The sequence below is a fragment of the Agelaius phoeniceus genome, chromosome 13 (genome assembly GCF_051311805.1).
Source record: "Agelaius phoeniceus isolate bAgePho1 chromosome 13, bAgePho1.hap1, whole genome shotgun sequence".
Taxonomy (NCBI): domain Eukaryota; kingdom Metazoa; phylum Chordata; class Aves; order Passeriformes; family Icteridae; genus Agelaius; species Agelaius phoeniceus.
Window position 1 is genome coordinate 16964627 of NC_135277.1, and position 21639 is coordinate 16986265.

Consider the following 21639-nt stretch of genomic DNA (forward strand, 5'->3'; position numbering starts at 1 on the left):
ATTAAGGACTGGTTTGCTGTGAGACACTCTTACTCAGTGGGTTGCAGATCCTTGGTGGGAGTTAGTGTGGTGTTATCTGGGAAAATTGACTGCTGCTATTGACTATTACCTATATATTGACTATATATATATATATATACACACACCCCCTTTTATAATACAGAATTTCACAGCTGAAGCAGCTCCAGTGCTTGGATAAAAGCAGAGTCCAAGCTCAGTTGGTGAAGGTGAGGGGAATTCAGAGGGAAGATGAACATACATGAGCTTTAATTTTTGCTTTACAGAAGTTTCAATTATCAACCTCACAGCAAACTAAATTGTTGGAAGATTGTACACTTGGCCTGCAAGAATTGTGAGCTTCAAAAACTGATGTTCATGCTGCTGGTGTGTGTGTGGTGATGGATCCTTGGTGCTGTCATGATTCCTGTGGCCTCACAGGCCAAGAATTGTGGTGTCTTCAGAGGGAAAAGTCTTCTCAGACAGCCTGAGGTGGCATTTTAATCCTCATAAGGGCACGTGAGCCTCCCACCCATCTTCTGCCCTCAAACAGCCTCTGCTTCAGGGGCTGGTGAGTGCATCTGGAGGGGTGAGTGTGGAGTGATGCTCTGGAAATGAGACCCAAGGGTGGGACACTGAGCAGCCACCACACCACGTGGATCTACACACAATACTGAAAGGGTGAGGGCAGAAGCAGCCTGGGAGGTCAGAGGTGAGTGGCAGGGCTGGCTGAGGGAGCAGGGTTCAGAGCAGAAGGGTATCCAAGTAGGTGAGTAGCTTGTAAATAGCTGCCACCAAGGCTTTGCCCAGACTTTAGTCATGCACTCAGCCATTGTCATGCAAAATCCTGGCCAGCTCTGCTGTGGGTGGATGGGGTGAGGCCAGATTTACTCAGTTTAGTCCCAGCCTTATTAGCATAAAACTCTGTTTTTGCAAAGCAAAATGTGGCCTGTGCCTGAGTGAAGTAGCTCCATGAGGGGAGTAGCTCCATGTTAACCTTCTGGCTCTTCATTTATCAACAGAGACTGGTTGAAAAGACAACCAGTGCAGCACCATTAGAGGAGTGAGCTCCTGGAGCGTGTGTTCTGCTTGCTGAGTGTGTGCTGGGGATCAGGCTTACTTAGGGTTTGTAGCTTGCAATTAAGATGCAGTTGATGACCTTTTCTCCTTTACTTTGAGCAAGGAGTCCTGCTCTGCTTCCTGTCTGTGACCTGCCAGGTGATTTGGGGACCTCTTGAGAGGTTAAACTTGGAGAGTAACTTCAGAAATAAATTAAATCATCTTCCTTGTTGTCCTACCTTCTCCAAGTGAAAGGAGGGGCTAATAGGGATGGTTTATATTGGGTACTGGGAAGAAATTTTTTCCTGTTGAGGGTGGGGAGGCCCTGGCACAGGGTGCCTGGAGGAGCTGTGGCTGTCCCATCCCTGGAAGTGTCTGAGACCAGGCTGAACAGGGCTTGGAGCAACCTGGGATAGTGGAAGGTGTCCCTGCCCATGAAATAATCTCTAAGGTCCCTTCCAAAACAAATTTTTCCTAATGTTTTCCATGTTTTATGTCATGGAGAAGAAAATTTGCACCTTTGTCCTGCTGATTCCTGTTTCCATGTTTGATATGAGATATCAGTGAATGGTCTTTGGGTTATTTAATTAATGACAGATTTACACTGTGAAGAGCTGTCCTGACTTGGTAGATGGGGATTGGCTCAGTTGGCTGTTACCATTATTCTGGGGGAATGTTGTTCCCTCTCATTTATCCATATGCTTGCCTTAGCAATGAGTGTGTCTTAACTGCACTGAACTGAAAAGGCCTTGCTTTGGAGAGATCCTGAGTCAAAAGAGGGTGGTTTCACTGTTTTCTGTCCTTCCAGCATCTTAACAGGCTGCCCGTGCTTTTGATAAACAGCAGATAACATCTCAAGGATGGCAATAACTATCAATGGACAGAAAACAGCACTGGAATTTGCTTGCAGTGAAGAGTACTGGGGTGACTGGTTCAATCCAACAGAGCCAGGAATTCATGGCTCCTTTTGGAGTGGGACAGTGGCAGAATGACCTGTTGGATTTGAAGTGAAATCAAGTTGCAAAAAACCAACTTGAGGTTGGGCAGGAACATGAAAAGAAATACAGGGGAGTAAGTGAGGGAGCTGCTGGTCTGTGCTCCCTGGCAGGCAGGCAGGAATCCAGCTTCTGAGTGGGGCCAGGGTGCTGGCAGCACCACAGGTATGGCATGTGGTACCCAAAATGCTCCTAGTATAGTAGACCTATGTCTTTCCCTAAAGTTACACGTGAAATGTGCTTAATACACACGTATTAAATGCTTTGGGGCTTTGTAAGTGACTTCACACTCTGATTCTGCATCCTGCTTTTTTCCCATGTTTTAAAGTATCTCTCACAGCTGTCATCCTACCTGGACTGTCCAAGAGGGGTTTTTTTCTGTTGTCAGTATAAATGGTGTGTAGATAACACATCCTTCCTTCCCCAGCCTGTTGTGTTCAAACACTGCATTCATGAGTTTTGCATCGCTCAGGCTCTGTGTGTTAGCAACATCCTTTAGGATCTCTCACAGCATCTCTCTCAGCTGTCATCCTACCTGGACTGTCCAAGAGGGGGTTTTTTCCTATTGTCAGTATAAATGGTGTGTAGGTAACACCTCCTTCCTTCCCCAGCCTCTTGTGTTCAAACACTGCATTCACAAGCTCTGCATCGCTTGGGGTCTGTGTGTTAGCAACATCCTTTAGGTGAGACTGAAGAAATCCTTAACTTTCAAGTTCCTACAACAATAAGGCTGTACTTTTTGTGCTGAGATACGGTTGCATGTTTTATGCTGAAAGCTAATCTTTAATTCCACTTTCCCTTTACAAGATACCAGCACCGGAACAGACAGAAACTCGCCGTGCCTGCTCGCGGTGATCTCTGCAGGACAGGAGCGCTGGATCAATTTCCCTGTGCTAACCAGTGTGCTTTCCCCAGGTTTTGAGGTGCTTCCCGAGCATGAGTTCAGCATGAAGCGGCGATTGGACGAGCAGGAGTCTCCCGTGTATGCGTCGCAGCAGAGACGTATCACCAGCAGCACCGAGGCTTTCCCGCACCAGCACCGCGTGCTCGCCCCGGCCCCGCCGGTCTATGAGGCGGTGTCCGAGACCATGCAGTCGGCCACGGGCATCCAGTACTCTGTAACTCCCAGCTACCAGGTGTGTGTGCTCAGCCCTTAGCTCCCTGGCCAGCCAGCACCGTAGAGTTCTGTATTTGACACAAAGTTTTGTTTTGGTACTCGGGGTTTCCTTTAAAAAATGGACAATGTACATGTCGTTGTCAGTGCTTGCTTTGTTGGCTTCATTCACCAACCAACATGGTGTGACTTGGCTTTCTTGAACATGATTCTTCTAATGATTCTCTCAGACCCTGGTCTCTGAATCACAGAGTCAGGTTTGTGAAGGGTTTTTCCTCCATTTTTCTGTTTTTCAGCAGGAAAAGGTTTGCTGTTGTAAAAGACTTATGGTATCTTGGGTGATCTTAAGCTTAACAGACTAGATCAGCATTTAGATTGAAGACTTTCAGGAAAATTGAAATGTTTTGTAAAACATTACCCCAGAGTCATTAGGTGGCACTCTTCCCTCTCTTGCCTCCTTTACAAGGAGCTGGCAGTTGGGAACAGGGAAAAAAAGAATCTTTTTAAAAGTACACTGGAGATAGCTGTCAGTGAAAGAGCAGGGAAAGGCTATTTGTGGGATATTTGTCTCTGCCACATTTCTGGTATGTTCAATCTTCCACACTTGTGTTGCTGGTGAGCTGTTCTCCCTGTCTAGTGCCTGATTTTACACACAGCTTCATCCTTGCTTCTGCAGAAAGGATATTCACACTGATAGTGGCAGCCACAGAGCTGAAGAGCTGCAGGCAGACCCTTTGTAAGAGGGTGTGTTGATACTGGCAGTCCTTCCTGAAAAGAACTTAGATGGACCAGCAAGCAAACCTTATTTTGTTCATGAGAATTAAATTAAGTATGTTCCATCTAAAAGAGACTTGAATGGAAAACTGAGTTTGTGAAAATGATTTTCCAAATTGAAACTTTCCTGGTTTATGGTATGAAGAAGTCCCAAAAGTGCATGCTTTCTGTTCTTTCCCTGGTTTTCTAGGGGAAATACCAAGCTGGGTTTTCCCCTGAGCCTGCTGATGCCAGAGAGCCACAATTTGACTTTTAATACCCAAACTGAATTATCAAGAATGTAGATTTATTCATTCAGATTATTACTTGTGATTATATATAGGGAAAGGAGAGAACCTTGACTCTTGCCAGCTTAAAAATTCCATTTTACCCTCCTTTTCCAGCTGTTTATGTCAGGGGACACACAGGACAGGCAGTGAGTGTGCAGGCTGGAGACAACCTGCGTTTGGCACATGTCTGCAGGGAGGGCTTTCCTGTATTTGGAGTGTGGGATGAGAGCTGTCTGGAGCTGGTCGAGCAAAGCCACTCATGGTTAAAGCTCAAACCAGCTGCCTTCTGCTTCCTTGACTGTCCTGCTGTGTCTGGGGAGCTGGGAGGCTCTGCTCCCTCCACGGGGCCGTGCCTGATGTGCTGTTTGCCTTGGCAGGTGTCGGCCGTGCCGCAGAGCTCGGGCAGCCACGGCCCGGCCATCGCCGCCGTGCACAGCGGCCACCACCACCCCGCGCCCGTGCAGCCCCACGGCAGCCAGGTGGTGCAGAGCCACACGCACCCCACGCCCCCAGCCGTGCCTGTGCAGGGCCAGCAGCAGTTCCAGAGGCTCAAGGTAATGTCAGCAGCTGCCTGATGTCAGCCATCCTCTCCCAAAATTCCTTCTGCGGCCAGGTCCCTTTTTCTGGCCATTTTTAACCCCCTTCCCTTTCCCCCTTCCCTTTCCCCCTTCCCTTTCCCCCTTCCCTTTCCCCCTTCCCTTTCCCCCTTCCCTTTCCCCCTTCCCTTTCCCCCTTCCCTTTCCCCCTTCCCAAGGATTTGATGCTTCTCACGTTTGGGAGTCTATTGAACACAGAAATGGACTTCTCTTTCAGCTGAAGCCCTGTTGTTTCACATAACCATAATAAAAAGAAATAGGACTGGCCAGGAAAAGATTTGTGGCAGGGAGGGAAAGGAGGAATGTATTGCTTAGAGTATTTGGATGAATGGGTTAAATTACCAAAACATTTGGTGCTTTTCTGAACACATGGCATATGTGGGTGATTGTGTGGGAGTAATTTGGGAGTAAGGAAGGCTCTATTCTCAGATTATGTGCTGTAAAACCCTTAAACAAAGAGACAAGTCCACCAAAAATAACCCCTTTAAGTTGCTACATTTGGAGAAGGCACATACATACAAATTGATGCCTGTTTCAGCTTCTTCCAAATACGGTGTGAGTCTTTTCCAGTTTTGGTGGAAACCACTGCCCTTTCCTTTTGCTGAATGTAAGAAACTTCATTTCTACAGACCTCTGAAAACCAGTTTCAAAAAGAGTGCTTCTTCCTCACAGTGAAATCCATGAAAAATCCTTTGCTGGTGCAAGGTTGAGGCTATACATGAGTCTTCTCTTGCTGTTGTTTAATTTCAGACCAAAGAGGGGTCCTGTGTGCTGCTCTTGCAGCTGCTGAGTGCTTGGCCAGGCTGCTGGAGGCTCAGGGACCCAGAGCTCTCACTTTGGGCCATGGATGTTCTTCCTGCACCTCTGAAAATTGGCTGTTGGTACACAAATCATGAACCTCTTGCTGTTTGAGGTGTAAAACAATTTGCCACCCACAGTTGCCATTTTCAAAGCCCTTCTATGTTGAACTGAAATGTCTGGTTTTTTGAGAAAAGTGCAAGCGTGTACCTGGCAGACATCTACTACACTGAATATGTCATTTCCACTTTCTGCTTATTCTTAGACTTCCATAATAATTTCCACATATGAATGCAGGAAAAATACTCAGTCTAGTTCTGTTTATCCTAGCAGTCACTTCAGTGATGGTAGATTTGGAGCATGTTGGGTTTTGGTTTTTTTTTTTTTTTATTCTGAGTAATTCTGCTGATCTGTGTTGCTTTTTTTTTTTTTTCCTTTTTGTCTTTTTTTTGGTACAGTTTTATCTTGTGGGCCAGGAGTGGGGAGTGAGTAACTCTTATTCAAACAGTGCTGGTAGTACACAAACCAGGCTCATGAGCTTTTTGCTCCTTAATTCCCTGCCCAGGCTCAGGGCTAACAGCTATGTTTTCAAATGCTGAGTGTTTTACAGAACAATGGGAGGTGAAATAAAATCTTCTCTGCTAAAACGACCTGTCTGGTCTGTCTCCAGGTGGAGGATGCATTGTCTTACCTTGACCAGGTGAAGCTACAGTTTGGTAGTCAGCCACAGGTCTACAATGACTTCTTGGATATTATGAAGGAATTTAAATCTCAAAGGTAACAAGCTGCATTTGCTTCTTCCTTCCAGGTTAGAAAGAGTGTATGTGGACATGGGAGCACAGGGCAGGAGCTGAATTCTGTCCTTTGTATACAGAATAACACACCTGGACAATGATGTAAAAGCAGTTGTGTGCTTTATTTTCTAAAAATGAAATGCATCCCCTCATTTATACTAAATCTCTGCCTAGAGTGGGAGTTCACAAGTTCAGCCTTGACAGCTGATTCATCTGGTTGTCTGCCCATTAATAATGGTCAGACTTGGGACTGGATCTCATGGATATAAAGCCCTGTCTGGGCTGATAAAATAATGCTAATGTCACTCTTGAGTTCAGCAGTCTGTTTATAGGACTCAGTTTTGCATTGTTTCATATGTTAGAGGTGATAAGGGGGAAAAAAAGTCTACTGGAAGATTGCTGTGTGGAGAACCTTGTCCCACTGCAAGGTGCCAGGGGATGGTGACACTGTGATCTTATTCCTTCCCCAGCATCGACACTCCGGGGGTGATCAGCCGTGTGTCGCAGCTCTTCAAGGGCCACCCAGACCTGATCATGGGCTTCAACACCTTCCTGCCACCTGGCTACAAGATTGAGGTGCAGACCAATGACATGGTGAACGTGACCACCCCGGGGCAGGTTCACCAGATCCCCACGCACGGGCTGCAGCCCCAGCCGCAGCCGCAGCCGCCGCATCCGTCACAGCCTTCGGCGCAGTCGACCCCGACACCAGCACAGCCGGCCCCACAGCCCACACCTGCCAAAATCAGCAAGGTGAGGGGCTCTGGGTGACCTGCACCAAGAGCACAGAGATCCTGCTGCCTCCAGCTGAAGCTGGTGTGCAGCTAGAGGGTGAAAAATTAACTTCCACGCTGCTTTGCCACAGTACTTGTGAGCCTTCATGTGTTTCCCTTCTGCTGCTGGATTAGTTTCTCATTTTCAAACTTGAAGATGCAGTCGTAGTTAATTTGACAGCAATTCAAATAAGCTTTCCAAAACATTAAGGGTTTGGAAAAGCCTTGTTGCTGGCAGTGGGGAACTGAAAGACAGTCAGAGCATCTGGTAAATGGTACACACATTATTCAAGAAGTGATCCAGCAACCTAGGGAAAAAGGTTCCTAGTTAAAGCACTGGGCACACACTATCTGCCTGCTTTTGTGTATATTGTCTTAGACCTAAAGTCCCAAGAAATTGCCCATAAAACAGAGGTTATGATAAAGATGTTCTCTTTGGTGTGGAAGTGTGTGAATCGTTTCAAATGCTTGAGGCAATTAAGTCTTTAGGAAACCTTCATTTGTTATTTGGTGACCTCTGCATTGCTTGAAGTCTTGTTTTCAGATTGAATGGTTTTTGTAGAGGGGTCTGGTTCAGCTGTCAGCTGGAAGGGTTCAGGAGTTATTGGCAACATCTAAAGTGCAAGAGTTTAGCAGAATGACCATGAGATTGCCTGTAGGTATTGGTTGTGTGTGCCCAAAACAGAGACCTTTGAGTAACAAAGGAAATTTGACTCTGGTTTAGATATAATCCAGATTCTACTGTCCAAAAGATGTATTTTATGTGAAACAGAACAGGATATTAGACATTCAAGGAGATTACTCCAGATGAAATTTTGTGTATTTTAGTCTCAAAGTGTGAAAATATTTCAGAGCCTTAGGGATGGGATCTCCAAAGTTTCAAGGGTTAATCCCTAAACTGTTAGATAACAATTGCCTGGAAAAGCTAGAGGAAAAGGTGACATACAGTTAAAAAGCAGCAGGATTTAAAATATGGCAGTTAGCTGATCTCTGGGCAAACATTGTTGGGACATGCAACTTCCTGCTCAGAAATGGCAAACAAAAACATGCTGAAAGATTTGGTAAAAGATTTGCCAAGCTGGACACTGCAGATCATTCCAGAATGAACTTGCCTGTGCTAGATTTCAGGGATTTTTTCTGAAGAGGTACATGCTCTCAGTAAAGATGTAGCAGTCTCCTTCTTAACACCATGGGATAAGTGGTTTTCTCCCTGTCACACCTGCAAAGTGTTGAACTATCCTTGCTGAAGCTTTAAAATGAGCTTGAGGGACAGGCTAGACAATGAGGTAAGATGTCCCTACTAGGCAGGTAAAGGCAGGACAGGATATTGTAACAGGATATTTATGCCCATCCTAAGACAGTTATTTAAATTCTCAGTCCTGAAAACTCTGTTTAATAGGAGTTTTGAAATGTAAAATGTGAGGCGAATAAGTACATCCATTTCTATTTAAAATGCCACCTCAAAACTAAATTTTCACCTGGCTGTTCAAAGTCCATTGAGAGTATTCAAAATAATTACTCACTGCCTGCTTTTTGTCTGAAGAAAACTCATGTTTTCCCTTGCTATTGCCTCCATTCATCCCACAATTGTTGACTAGTGCCAAAGTGACTGGCTGTGTGGGAGCCAGCCATATCTATGCATTTTGGCTCTGTTAAGTTTTTGAGGTAGTTTGTGTCTCTTGTCAGGTTTCAGTCCAAAGCAATTAGCAAGGAAAATCATCTTTATAACAACTGCTTGAACAGCCCAGGTATTTTGCCTCCGTGATGCAGTTTAGTCTTTGCTGTCCCACTAAATATTTATCTATTTTTATTTCTTTATTTATTTATCCCTAAGTGGATTAAAATTGCCTTTATCCTGACCATGAAGGGAACTGCTGCTCCCTAACAGAGCCTGTGTTCCCCTCAGCCATCGCAATTGCAGTTTAGTCTCTGCTGGCCCGCTAAATATTTATCTATTTCTATTTATTTATTTATTTATCCCTAAGTGGATTAAAATTGCCTTTATCCTGACCATGAGGGGAACTGCTGCTCCCTAACAGAGCCTGTGTTCCCCTCAGCCATCGCAGCTGCAGGCTCACACCCCTGCCAGCCAGCAGACGCCCCCGATCCCGCCGTACGCGTCGCCGCGCTCGCCGCCGGTGCAGCCGCACACGCCCGTGACAATCTCTCTGGGCACCACACCATCCCTGCAGAACAATCAGCCCGTGGAGTTCAACCACGCCATCAACTATGTCAACAAGATCAAAAACCGGTTCCAGGGACAGCCAGACATCTACAAAGCCTTCCTGGAGATTCTCCATACGTATCAGGTGAGTGTTGGAAATGTGAATTTGTGCCTGTGTGTGGTTCTTTCTCTTGCTTTGCTTTGGGGGCTGTCCAAAACTTGCATTTGGGTCTTCTGCTGTACTAGCAGTGGCCAGCAGGTAGTTATGGACTGGTTTGGATTGGAAGGGGCCTTAAAGATCATCTAGTCCAACCCTTTGCCATGGGCAGGGGCACCTTCTGCTAGGTCAGGTTGCTCCAAGCCCTCTCCAGCCTGGTCTTGAATTCTGCTTCAACTAAGCAGAAGTCTGGCAAGTTAAAAAGATTACATAGTAGTATGAAGTAATAGATCTCAATCCATCATCTTTATTTGGAAGTCTCTGCAATGCTTATTTAAAAATTGAGTTTGACATTTTTCATGAGCACGTGTCAGGATGAGGCAATGTGGCTGTAGCTCTATGTTAAAAGCAAAAAAACCACTTCTTTGGTCAATGTCTTACTGTTAGAGGGCCAGTTGGGCATTTAGGATGTATTTATAGTGTATATATAAGCATAGATATTTAGAATATATGAGAGTCATACTATTAATATAGTATGATGCTTTATAAAAAGAAGCTGAGACCTTTGCTGTTCCATTATTCCTATCACTGAAAGTTTGTTTTTTCTTTGTCACTTGAATAGTTTGTTCATCCTTTCTTCTTCTGACACCTCTCCTCTTTCCTCTGGCAGAAAGAGCAGCGTAATGCCAAGGAGGCAGGAGGGAACTACACACCAGCCCTGACAGAGCAGGAGGTCTATGCTCAGGTGGCTCGCCTCTTCAAGAACCAGGAGGATCTGCTCTCGGAATTTGGGCAGTTCCTGCCTGATGCCAACAGCTCTGTGGTGAGTACCCTTGGAGATAGGGTGAAATACCTAGTGCAGACTGTTCTGTATGAAGCCAGTGTTCAGAAAAATGTGCTTTTGCTCTAAGGTTCCTGGGTTGTAGGAAGGAGGTTAGGAGGGTAGACTGTGTTTTCTGGCTACAACTTGTCTCTTAAATAACTTTTATTTTAAATGCAAGAGGGTTGTTCTAAGTTAGAGTTGTAACTGCAGTAAAATCCATTGATCATCTAGAGTAGGAGCTTTGGGGTCCCCAGCACAGGAAGGACATGGATCTGTCAGAGCAAGTCCAGAGGCCACCGAAATGATCAGAGGGATGAAGCACATCTCCTGTGAGGAAAGGCTGAGAGAATTAGGATTGTTCTGCCTGGAAAAGAGAAGGCTCAGGGGTCACCTAATTGTGACCTTCCAGTATCTGAAGAGAGCCTCAAAAAAAGATGGAGAGAAACTCTTTACAAGGGCATGGAGTGGCAGGACAAGGGGGAATGGCTTCAAACTGAAAGAGAATAGGTTTAGATTAGATAATAGAAAAAAATTCTTCCCTGTAAGGGTGATGAGACACTGCCACAGGCTACCCTGAGGACCTGTGGCTGCCCCATCCCTGGAGGTGTTCAAGGGCAGGTCAAATGGAACTCTGAGCAACTTGGAATAGTGAGAGGTGTCCCTGATCCTCCATGGCATTGGAACTGAATGACCTTAAAGGTCCCTCCCAACCCAACCCATTCAGTGACATTTTGTGTGGAACTTAGCCCTAATGGTCTTATGGGTTTGTCTCTGAACAAGCTGTTGAGCAAGACAACTGCAGAGAAAGTGGAATCAGTCAGGAATGACCACGGGGGCACAGTGAAGAAGCCACAGCTCAACAACAAGCAGCAGAGACCCAACCAGAATGGCTGCCAGATCCGACGGCACTCGGGCACCGGAGCCACCCCTCCAGTGAAGGTAAGAGCCTGGGCTGCTCCTTCAGGATGTCTCTTCCAAGTCCTTGTGGTTTTTGTGGCACAGGCTGCAGCTTGAGAATGTGGAAAATAGTGTTTGTCTTTAAAGCTTTCAGAAGTCCTTGTTTCCAAGCACACATCTTTGCCTCTGATTTTTGTGAACTGATGGTGGTATCTGTTCCTGAGGGTGGGACGTAGTTACTTTAATGGCTTAGGGAAACAGTTTTCATTGCTTTCTAAAAAAGATGTAGTTTTAATAGCAGTGTTTAATGAGGGGGAGTTATGGAGTGTGGAGACAAAAGTCTAAGTAATGCCACAGAATAAATTTGCCCAATATTTGTAGCAAATGTTCCTAAGGCATGTAGGAAAAGATGAGCTGAAAAGGTGTGCCTGAAAGCTTTGTTGTAGTAGAACTTGGAGCAGATGCAGTAGAATCATGTTTGCTCATCTTTCCTGTGATGAAGCTTTTAATACAATGATAAATGATTATTCTCTCAGCAGAGTTTGCCCTTTTCAAATGACACATGATTTGTGAGAGCAGCGAGGCTTTGTAGTGCAACAAAAATTGTCCTGTGGCCAGGTGGCCTCATGTTTGTGCATGAGGGATAAATTTGCTTGCTTTTTTTGAAGCCAGTATATCTTCCTTTGTCATGAGAAGCATTAGCAGGCATAATTGTACCATTTAAGTCCCCTTCTGCCCTTTCTCCTTCTCTTCAAATCGAGGGCACCAAAATAAAGCACATTTTGGAGGCACCTTACAGCCTTTCTGAAGATGGGGAAAATAAAGCATCTTTCAGTAGAATGTAAGAGAGAAAAAAAATTGTCATTCCTGGGAAGTGTAAGACTTGCAGAACTGGAAGAGTGATATGAAAATCATCTATTCTGGCAGTTTTCCAAACTAGTTATCAAAGTAAGATATGCTGCAGTGTGATTGAAACAATCAGCTAGTTACAGGAAAGGGTGAAACAATGTATTACAGATATTTGGAGTGGCATGCTACTTATTAACATTCAGTAAATTAACTTGTAGCACGTGTTTTAATAGACTTTTCTTCTTAAAAAAGCCACCTTTCTTTAATGGGAAGCGCATGGTGGGGTCAGGGAGCTGTGATAGATAATCAAATTATCCTGACTTGCTGAACACACCTTTTATTTTTAATTTCCTTTCTTTTTTTTTTTTTTTTTTTTTTTTGATAACAGAAGAAACCAAAGCTGCTTGGTTTGAAAGACCAGTCTTTGGCAGAAGCCAGCAAACATGGTGTGGGGACAGAATCTCTCTTCTTCGAGAAGGTGAGAGGCAGGATACAGATGTTGCATGTGCCTGATATATGTCCTTCCTGTATACACATCTGGATTTTTATCACAGTGAAGTGTGAGATTTACACCACCCTGATAACATTTCTCAGCTGAACCTCAGATGTATCCGGCGACCCCTAAGTCAGATACATTGATTTTTTTTTTTAAATTAGTGATACTTTTTGTATGTGTCTTTTCCCCAAAGCTCCTTTTCCAGCTTTCCTCCTGCTGCTGCAATTTGTTTGAGGGAATGGGATGTTTTTCCTGTAACCCACACTCCAAGTGGTTTTCCCCTTTATAAGATCCCCCTACAGCTGATGATGTGCATGGCTTGTCTTGCTGTGTTGGCACAGCTTGTACCCATCTACAGCCAGCTGGCTGCAGGGGGGGAGCTCAGTTTACAAAGCACCTGATTCATATTTACATTGGGCTGCCTTTTTTTTTTATATTTCCCTTCGGAGATTAATCTAATTAATTGCACAGTTGTTACCTGTTGCTGGCTTAGCACACAGATCAAGTGAAAGGAGATATGGGATGTTTCCAAGTGGTACCTTGGTGTCTTCTCTGAGATGTCCATACAGTGCCTTATAGCTCAGAGGGGAGTATGGGACGAAGTTAAAACCATCTTTTAAGCAATATTCACGCACTGATGACAGTCTTGGTTGCTCCCTGCTGATCTGGTGAATTCTGCAGCGTGATGGGAACCAGCTAATGGTAACTGGGAACCAATTTATTGCTTGGAGGATGTGTAGGTGTTAATATGAGTAAACCTAGAAATCCCTGCTGTGGATTTATAACCATAATGATGAATAACTTAGCAGTGATAGATCTCAGTCTAATGTGTAGATCCTGCTGTTCTTGTGGGAAAGGTAGTGGTGTTGGGATGAATAGTTTGGCTTTCTCATTTTGTGAAGATCAGGGTTACAGAAGGAGGATTACAGAGGTCACAGAAGGAGGATTGTCTGTGACAATCCAAACTGGAAGCAGGCAGAGGCTGGAGAGGTGTTACCCAGGGCATGGGTCTCATACCCCCTCCACTCCCTACTTGAAATACTCTCTGAAGTTTAAAAGCAGCCTAGGTGGGTTTGTGGTGCTGCAGTTGTAACTGATGTTGTCCATGACTCCAGTGCTTTGTAATCCAGCTGTTACAGGGTTCTCTGAAGGATTTAGTTCTTCTCTTGCAGCTCCTTTCTTAGAGTAATGCCCCAGTGCTGACATTGCAGAGGATCCCAGCATGAGGGTGGCTCCCAGCAGTACCAGTTTGTCTGGCCCTGTGCACAGGGCGAGTTCTCTCTGTTCCACTCAAAGATTCATGTGCCTCAGTGGGAAACACAGTGTCAAACCCAGGTCTCCTGGACCACCCCCTGCTGAGTGTCACCCTGACAGCTCCTCTTCTCTTGTCTGCTCTGGCTCAGGTCCGCAAAGCTCTGCGCAGCACCGAGGCCTACGAGAACTTTCTGCGCTGCCTGGTGATCTTCAACCAGGAGGTGATCTCCAGAGCTGAGCTCGTGCAGCTGGTCTCCCCATTCCTGGGGTAAGTATAGCCCCTTTCCTGGTCTGTTTCTCTTGTGGAGCCAGGAAAAAAACACTCACCTTCGTGGTCTTGTGCACTGCGCTTTCCTATTCCTTATCCCAGAGAGATTCCCAGCTGTGTCCTGACAGGCAGAGTGCAGGAGCAGTACAGGTGTTGCTTGCTGTGTGTCTTCCCTTTCCAGCAGGACAAACAAAATGATTAGCAGCTGGTTGTTGCAGTTTCTTGCTCTGGAATCATTCTCAAATTATGTCATTTGAGAAAAGATCCACTGTCTAATTACACAGGGTAATGTCCCCCCAAAAAAGCAGAGTGCTGATATAAGCTCACTAAAGTTTCCAAAAAGCAGCTGAATTCTGTCACACAACTAAAAATGTTAAAGAACTCTATACTTTAAATAAGAATTTACAACTTCCATGATTGTCAGCAATGTACAGAACCGCTCTATTAATTTATTAAAACCAACAGATATCCTCTCATCAACTTTGGGCAGCAGGATAAGTGTTTCTTTTGCCTGGGCACTGAATTGCTGGTTCCAAGGGAGAAAGCAGTAGCAACATAAATTGGGTTCAGGACCCCATTACAGTAGCTACTGTGCAGAGAAACTGCCCTAAGGAGCTTCCACTCGCTCTGTAGGTCCACTGGAATTATCCAGGCATCAGCAGGATGCCTGACTTTAGGTAAAAAAGGGGCAATATTTGACAAGAAAATTCTGTACTTTTCCCATCTACTGCCTGTGCTCCTAACTCTAGGGAAAGATAAAATACAGGGGTGTTTTTATTCTGGAGTTGGACATCATCTTTTGCCATATAACAAAAAAGCAGTTAATAACTAGTGATTCAATTAGTAACAGGTTCAGTTCATCCTGTTGCTGGAGCTTTGCATGAAATAAGAGGATGTGAACAAATGCTGTATTTTAGACAAATAAATTTTTCAGGAAATTCTGCAAACAGGCAAACTTGGGCCTTGCAGGCAAAGGTTTCTCTGTGATTCATGCTGCTCTGTGAAGTCTGGTTGAAGCAATCTGGTTGAAACCTTTTGTGTAGTTACAGAATTGCCTTTTGGTTTCTTCTTGCTGCCTCTGGAAAGGAAAGGTCTGGTTTAAGGTTCATACTATTGGCAAACAATGAGGAACCTGGCCTGAGTTCAGTACCAGGGTAGTTTGGGGAGACCCAGATGTGACTGTGCCACGAGTGCTGTCCCTGTAGCAAAAGCTTTGACAGCTGCTCCTTGCTGGTCACTAATCCTAAAGCACCTTAGTTGCACCAGGAGAGCAATCCCCACCTGATCAACAGCAGGTGCTTGCTTCCCATTTGGTCAGGCTCTGTGGGAATGGGGTTGAGCAGAGAGGGTCTTCTCACCAGATTGATAATTTAGAGGGTTCTCTGTAGTAATCAGTTGTAGCCTCAGCATCACAGCTTGGGCTGTTTGCATTTTGTTTAGCTCATTTTTCACTTTGTTCCTTTTATTTTAGGAAATTCCCAGAACTGTTCACTTGGTTCAAAAACTTTCTGGGATATAAGGAGTCTGTTCACATGGAGACGTATCCCAAGGAACGGGCTACTGAGGGGATTGCCATGGAGATTGACTATGCCTCCTGCAAGAGGCTGGGCTCCAGCTACAGAGCCTTGCCCAAGAGCTACCAGCAGCCCAAGTGCACGGGGAGGACTCCACTGTGTAAAGAGGTAAGGCAGGAGCTGCGCCACAGGGCAAGGCTCTTCCCAGCCTTTTTAAAGCAAAAGCGAGCAAATCAGAGCAGGAAGGGGGATTTTGTTTGTATCCCCGTGTTGGAAAGGTTCCTGGGGGGTGCCAGGGCGTGGCTGGTGGTGGTGGGCATGGGGCTGGGGCCAGGCAGCTCCCTGCCCTGCACTGCTCCACACTGCTCCATGCTGCTCCTGCAGCCAGGCATGTGTGGGCACACCATCCTGGCTCGGGATGGTGCTGTGTGTGTGGCAGCCCCAGGGGAGCACAGCTCAGGAATTCCTGGTGGCACTCCCATAAACATCTGGATCATAGCCAGAAGTTATTGCACAGGGTGAGGTGTCAGTCTAGGAACTGGGTTATGCTGGGAGCTGGCTGGGAGATGTGGTACCCACGTGGCTTTGATGGTTGGCATCAGCTCTTCTCCAGAAGTTTGTGAAAGGTTTGCATAGAGTGTTGCGAGGCAGCTGGAGAAAAACCTACTGAATAGTTATGATGGTTAATTACTGACATACCCAATGCTCCTACATCTTATTTATGTGTTATGTGTATGACCTGTGAAAGGAACATTAAGATTGCAAACTTAAGCAGGAGATGAAGAACTGGTTTTCTGTGTGTTCCTAATGTGATCTCAGAGGTCCTTTACAAGGTAGTATGTAATTCAGGATTATTGCTACCTTTTTACCTAAATTCTCACTTAGTCTGCTTTCAGAGTTGTCTCTAGGCCAACTTTAAAAGAAAATCATGTTTTCTGTAGACAGATTCTCCCACGTATTCCCTCAGATGCATCTTTCTTTCTCCCTGAAATGCTGAATTTTTAATCCATGTCTTGACACGTCTCTCAAAAGCTTCTTGTGTGATGCAGTTACAAACTTTTCTCCTGTGAGAATCTAATGACTCAGTTGTTCAGGCTTTGAGTTTATGGAAACTGGACCTGGTTTTCAAGACTGCCTGCCAAAATCATTCTTTGCCTTTGGCCTCTTTGAGGTGGTTGTTGGGTTGTTTGTTTGTTTGCTTTTTAATGTTCTGCTCCTATATTGAAAGCTGCAGGTGCTGAGCTGTTTTGTCAGGAAAAGTGGTGCTGGGGTATGGTTTTGTACTTCCAATTAGCCTTATTTGGAGGCAGCAACTGTGTCCTGTCTAACAGTCAGGTCTGCTGTGGTGACCATACAGTGTGATGGTGAATCACACATGGGGAACCAGCTGGTTGCAGCTGACTAATCCAAAGTAGCAGAAAAAGCTCCTTTCACCTTTATTTTCCTCTTCTCCCACAAGGTTTTCCTCAGAGCTCCAGCCTATGAATTTTTCAGGCTGCCTGGCTGTTTGGGTTCTGGCTGTTTGGGGTTGCCCTGTGAATGCTGGGCTTTGGAAGGCACACACACTTTTTCAGCTGGGAATTAGATTGCCCCATCAGAAGACTGCTCTTGAAGCTGGCCAGGTGTGATCCCCTTGAACACTGACCATGACTCTTGTTCTCCCTCAAAGGTTTTGAATGACACCTGGGTCTCCTTCCCGTCCTGGTCTGAAGATTCCACATTTGTGAGCTCCAAGAAGACCCAATATGAAGAGCACATCTACAGGTGTGAGGACGAGCGTTTTGAGGTAAATTGCTTTTCCTTGGTTCATGTCTCAGAAAGTTCTGTTCTGTGAACAGTTAATGAGTTTGATGTAATGATACCTTTAATTCTGTATCTTTTATTGTGTCTGCCACCTGGATTTTGGCATAAAAACTTGTTTTCTCTTCATGCAAGAAGCAGTGTAAGCTGCCACCCCCGCCCCTCACCTTTTGTGTGGAGCTCTTCGTTCACCCCACTCCACATGAAATTGTTGAATGGCCGAGCATGGAATTGCTGCATCTTTTCTGTTCTTCCTGCCCACATAGTGCATGAGAACATGCATTCCCCTGTAATCATCTGCAAAGCAATATGTTCAGGATTTTAAATGACTGACATTTTGACTGGAAATGGAAGTTAGCTGGGCAATTACCTGAATCTGCGCAGATTTGGCACATCCTTTTGTAGAGTAACTGTCAATTGTGTTCTACTCCCAGCTGGAAGATGTAATTTCCAAATTGTATCATTCTAGTAGCCTTTAAATTCTTCCACAGTATTATTTAGGCAGCGGATGAAATGTAATTGGATTATTTTAGAGCAGCTGAACACCAAAGTGCTCGAGTACACCTTGTTAAACAGGCACAGCTTCTTGTTTCGTGTCACTTGAATGTTTGCCTCCGTGAAGTATCGTGTTTTGTCTATTCAAATGCTACGGCTAATGCACTGTTCTCTCCAGCTGGATGTTGTCTTGGAGACCAACCTGGCAACCATCCGCGTTCTCGAGGCAATCCAGAAGAAGCTGTCACGCTTGTCTGCGGAGGAGCAGGCCAAATTCCGGCTGGACAACACCCTGGGGGGCACCTCGGAGGTGATCCACCGCAAGGCTCTCCAGAGGATATACGCTGACAAAGCAGCTGACATCATCGATGGGCTGCGCAAGAACCCCTCTGTGGCTGTGCCCATCGTGCTGAAAAGGTACTGACTGCCCCAGCACCCTGCCCCAGGGTCCCTTCCCAAGGGTGATGCACTCCGTGCCCTCCAAATTTATGGAAACATGGCTGAGTGTGCCCTCCACAAGGCTGTGAATTTACCCCACAAGGTTGTGGCTGCCCAAGCCCTGGAAGTGTTCAAGGCCAGGCAGGGCTTGGAGCAACATAGTCCAGTGGGAAGTGTCCCTGTCTATGGCAGAGGGTGGATGATCTGCAAGGTCCCTTCTGATCTATGACAGGATGATCTGTAAGGTCCCTTCTGAACCAAGCCATTCCATCATTCTATTATTGTGTGAAACTAAAATATTCATTTATATTCTGGACAGTTGGTATACTCCATAATAATCACCTAGAGGGAATTGCCCTCCTGAAGCAAAATCCTTATAGCTCAGCTGGAAGGATATAGAGCTTCTGTTGTCTCCTCTTAAACTTTTTTCTTCCCTGGTGTCAGCACTGTGTGTAAGATAAGGGAACTGTTGTCCCAGGGCTAACTGTGATCCCTTTCCAAATCCTATGGATCTGTGTGCCCAGATCATGGTGTCTCTGCTAGCCTCAGATTCCCAGTCCTGTTTCTGTTGTCAGCCTCCCCTTCCTCAGTTAAAAGGGAGTGGATGCTGCAACTCCTTGGGGAAGGTCAAGGGGATGTGTAAGCAGCACATGCTGGTTTATCTCTGTGGGGCTCTTGGTCCTGTGTTTTGGAGTTGTGGAGCTGGGCAGAGCAGCCTTCCCAGGATACCTGCAAGGTCCCAGTTTCCTTACCCTTCTTCAGCTGAATCAGGGGTGCTTTGCTTGGGATGCTGAGTCAAGGTTCAGGAGTGCATTCCCAGGATACTCAGGTGTCCATGCTTTGTTCAGTTGTCCAAACTAACCTGCCCCTGTTCCACAGGTGGAGCTTTCTGGGGATTTCTAAGAGACCAGGACCAGCTTTTTTGCCTTCCCTGTCCCTTTATTCCCTCTCCTAGGGCTGCTTTGTTCCTGCATGGTTTTACCTAAACGTGAAAGAAACCCAGAGTGGTTTCTCCAGAAGGGTGTGTCCAGGGGGCACCTCCTGGAAAGCTCCTTTCTGGGGGATCTTTAATCCATGCCCATTTCATTGGGAGTTCAGCTCTTGTCAACACCCACTAAGAACCACGGGCTGAGGTTTTTCTTATATGCTCACCTCTTAGCTCACCTTTGTTTTCTTGATCCAAGGTTAAAGATGAAAGAGGAAGAGTGGCGAGAAGCCCAGAGAGGATTTAATAAAGTCTGGCGAGAGCAGAATGAGAAGTACTACCTGAAATCCTTGGACCACCAGGGCATCAACTTCAAGCAGAATGATACCAAGGTCCTAAGGTCAAAGAGTCTCCTCAATGAGATTGAAAGCATCTATGATGAGGTGAGATGATCACCAGTAGTTTCCTTCCCTTGACCTTATGCACTTTGCTAGTGCAGTTTCGGTTTCTCTTCCTCACAGCTTGATGAGGGAGGAAACCTGTTTCTAGCAGGCTCTTGGGTGGTGGAGAGGGATTGTTTAGGCTGATTTTTATGCTGTTTCTCCTTTGTAGAGGCAAGAACAGGCTTCAGAAGACAATGCTGGAGTCCCCACAGGCCCACACCTTTCACTAGCTTATGAAGACAAGCAGATCCTGGAAGATGCTGCCTCTCTCATCATCCACCACGTGAAGCGGCAGACGGGAATCCAGAAAGAGGACAAGTACAAAATCAAGCAGATCATGTATCACTTCATTCCAGACCTGCTGTTTGCTCAGCGAGGTGAACTCTCAGATGTGGAGGAGGAAGAAGAGGAGGAAATGGATGTGGACGAAGCCACCGGGGCTGCAAAAAAGCACAACGGTGTTGGGGGCAGTCCTCCCAAAACCAAGCTGATGTTCAACAACACGACAGCCCAGAAGCTGCGGGGCATGGATGAGGTCTACAACCTCTTCTACGTGAACAGCAACTGGTACATCTTCATGAGGCTGCACCAGATCCTGTGCTTGCGGCTGCTGCGGATCTGCACCCAGGCCGAGCGGCAGATCGAGGAGGAGACGCGGGAACGGGAGTGGGAGAGGGAAGTGCTGGGCATAAAGCGAGACAAGAGTGACAGTCCTGCCATCCAGCTGCGACTGAAGGAGCCCAGTGAGTGACTTCTGGTGGGAGGCTGGGGGAAAATGGTGTTTCTGTTTGTAGCGTGCTGACAGGGTGTTTGGTGTCTTCAGGCATGTGACAGCGGTGAGCCTTTAAGATGGGCTCTTTTTTATTATCCCTGGGGAGATGGGAAGATGTGGAGAACATAGGACTTGGACTAGCAGAAGGATAATACACAGCAGTTATTTCATAAGAGCTTTCGTTGTACACTTGCATATCCCTAAGTAGGGAACTTGATTCCCTAAGTAAAAGCTTTCAGAAATAAATTGCTCATGAGGAAGCTAGAGCTAGAAAACAAAAGATGATGAAAATACCTGCGGCCTTAAAAGGTAAGATTTTATGTACAAAGATTTATGTCCATAAAGGACAAGTTTAAGTAACTCTTCAGCTTACGTGGGTCACCTGAGGACCAGAACTCCCAGCAGCCCTTCCTGGGGGTGGTGTGCCCATGTGTCCCCTTCTCTCCTGCTGCAGTGGACATCGACGTTGAGGATTATTACCCGGCCTTCCTGGACATGGTGCGCAACCTGCTGGACGGGAACATGGACTCATCGCAGTACGAGGACTCGCTGCGCGAGATGTTCACCATCCACGCCTACATCGCCTTCACCATGGACAAGCTGATCCAGAGCATCGTCAGACAGGTGCCTGCAGCGTGGCCTGGGGGCTGGGTGGGGTGGGACAGGGACAGCAGGCAGGTTGTTTGCTCCAGGCTTGCATTGGAGGCAGTGTTGTATGCCCACGTGGGGAATTTCAGGGGTAAAAAGGTAAATTCAGGGTGTTTCTTCACCCAGCTCTTTAACCCTCATAGTAAAGAAATGATAGAGAGTGATTTTTGATCTGTTTGAATTATTGAGAACATTTTCTACAAAGTTTTCTGTATGTTTTAGGATGTAAGTATTCAAAGCCTGTCCAGAGCTAATCTTGCTTTAGCTTTGAAAAAAAAACCCAAAGAAATTCCATCTAAATAGTTCCTTTCCTTTCCATCAGTGCTGTAGGAGTGCATGCTTTTTCTAAAAACCTTTTGTCTCTTTTATCTGGCTGCTGGAGTAGCTCATTTTGGCTGTTAAACTCCAGTCCTTTTATTGGGTTGGTAGGAAGAATGCGTGAGCAAAGGAAAAATTCTTGTGCCTTTTTGTAGCATAAAGAACAAAAACAGACACAAGGGGCTGGAAGTGGAATAGCTTGAAAGGGC

The 21639-nt window shown here is 45.8% G+C and overlaps 1 protein-coding gene across 3 annotated transcripts in view; it reads left to right on the top strand.

The window, feature by feature from the left end:
• Nucleotides 1-21639, top strand: part of SIN3A (SIN3 transcription regulator family member A) — a 32327-nt gene that overhangs the window by 5844 nt on the left and 4844 nt on the right. For all 3 annotated transcript variants that reach the window (XM_077185414.1, XM_054642086.2, XM_054642087.2), the window contains exons 2-16: nt 2967-3187; nt 4586-4762; nt 6273-6379; nt 6867-7149; nt 9227-9478; nt 10161-10313; nt 11094-11252; nt 12448-12537; nt 13959-14077; nt 15549-15759; nt 17261-17377; nt 18065-18303; nt 19509-19692; nt 19862-20435; nt 20919-21088. In XM_077185414.1, the coding sequence (XP_077041529.1) occupies nt 2999-3187; nt 4586-4762; nt 6273-6379; nt 6867-7149; nt 9227-9478; nt 10161-10313; nt 11094-11252; nt 12448-12537; nt 13959-14077; nt 15549-15759; nt 17261-17377; nt 18065-18303; nt 19509-19692; nt 19862-20435; nt 20919-21088 (3024 nt within the window). In that variant the 5' untranslated portion in view covers nt 2967-2998. The remainder of the gene's footprint in view (nt 1-2966; nt 3188-4585; nt 4763-6272; nt 6380-6866; nt 7150-9226; nt 9479-10160; nt 10314-11093; nt 11253-12447; nt 12538-13958; nt 14078-15548; nt 15760-17260; nt 17378-18064; nt 18304-19508; nt 19693-19861; nt 20436-20918; nt 21089-21639) is intronic.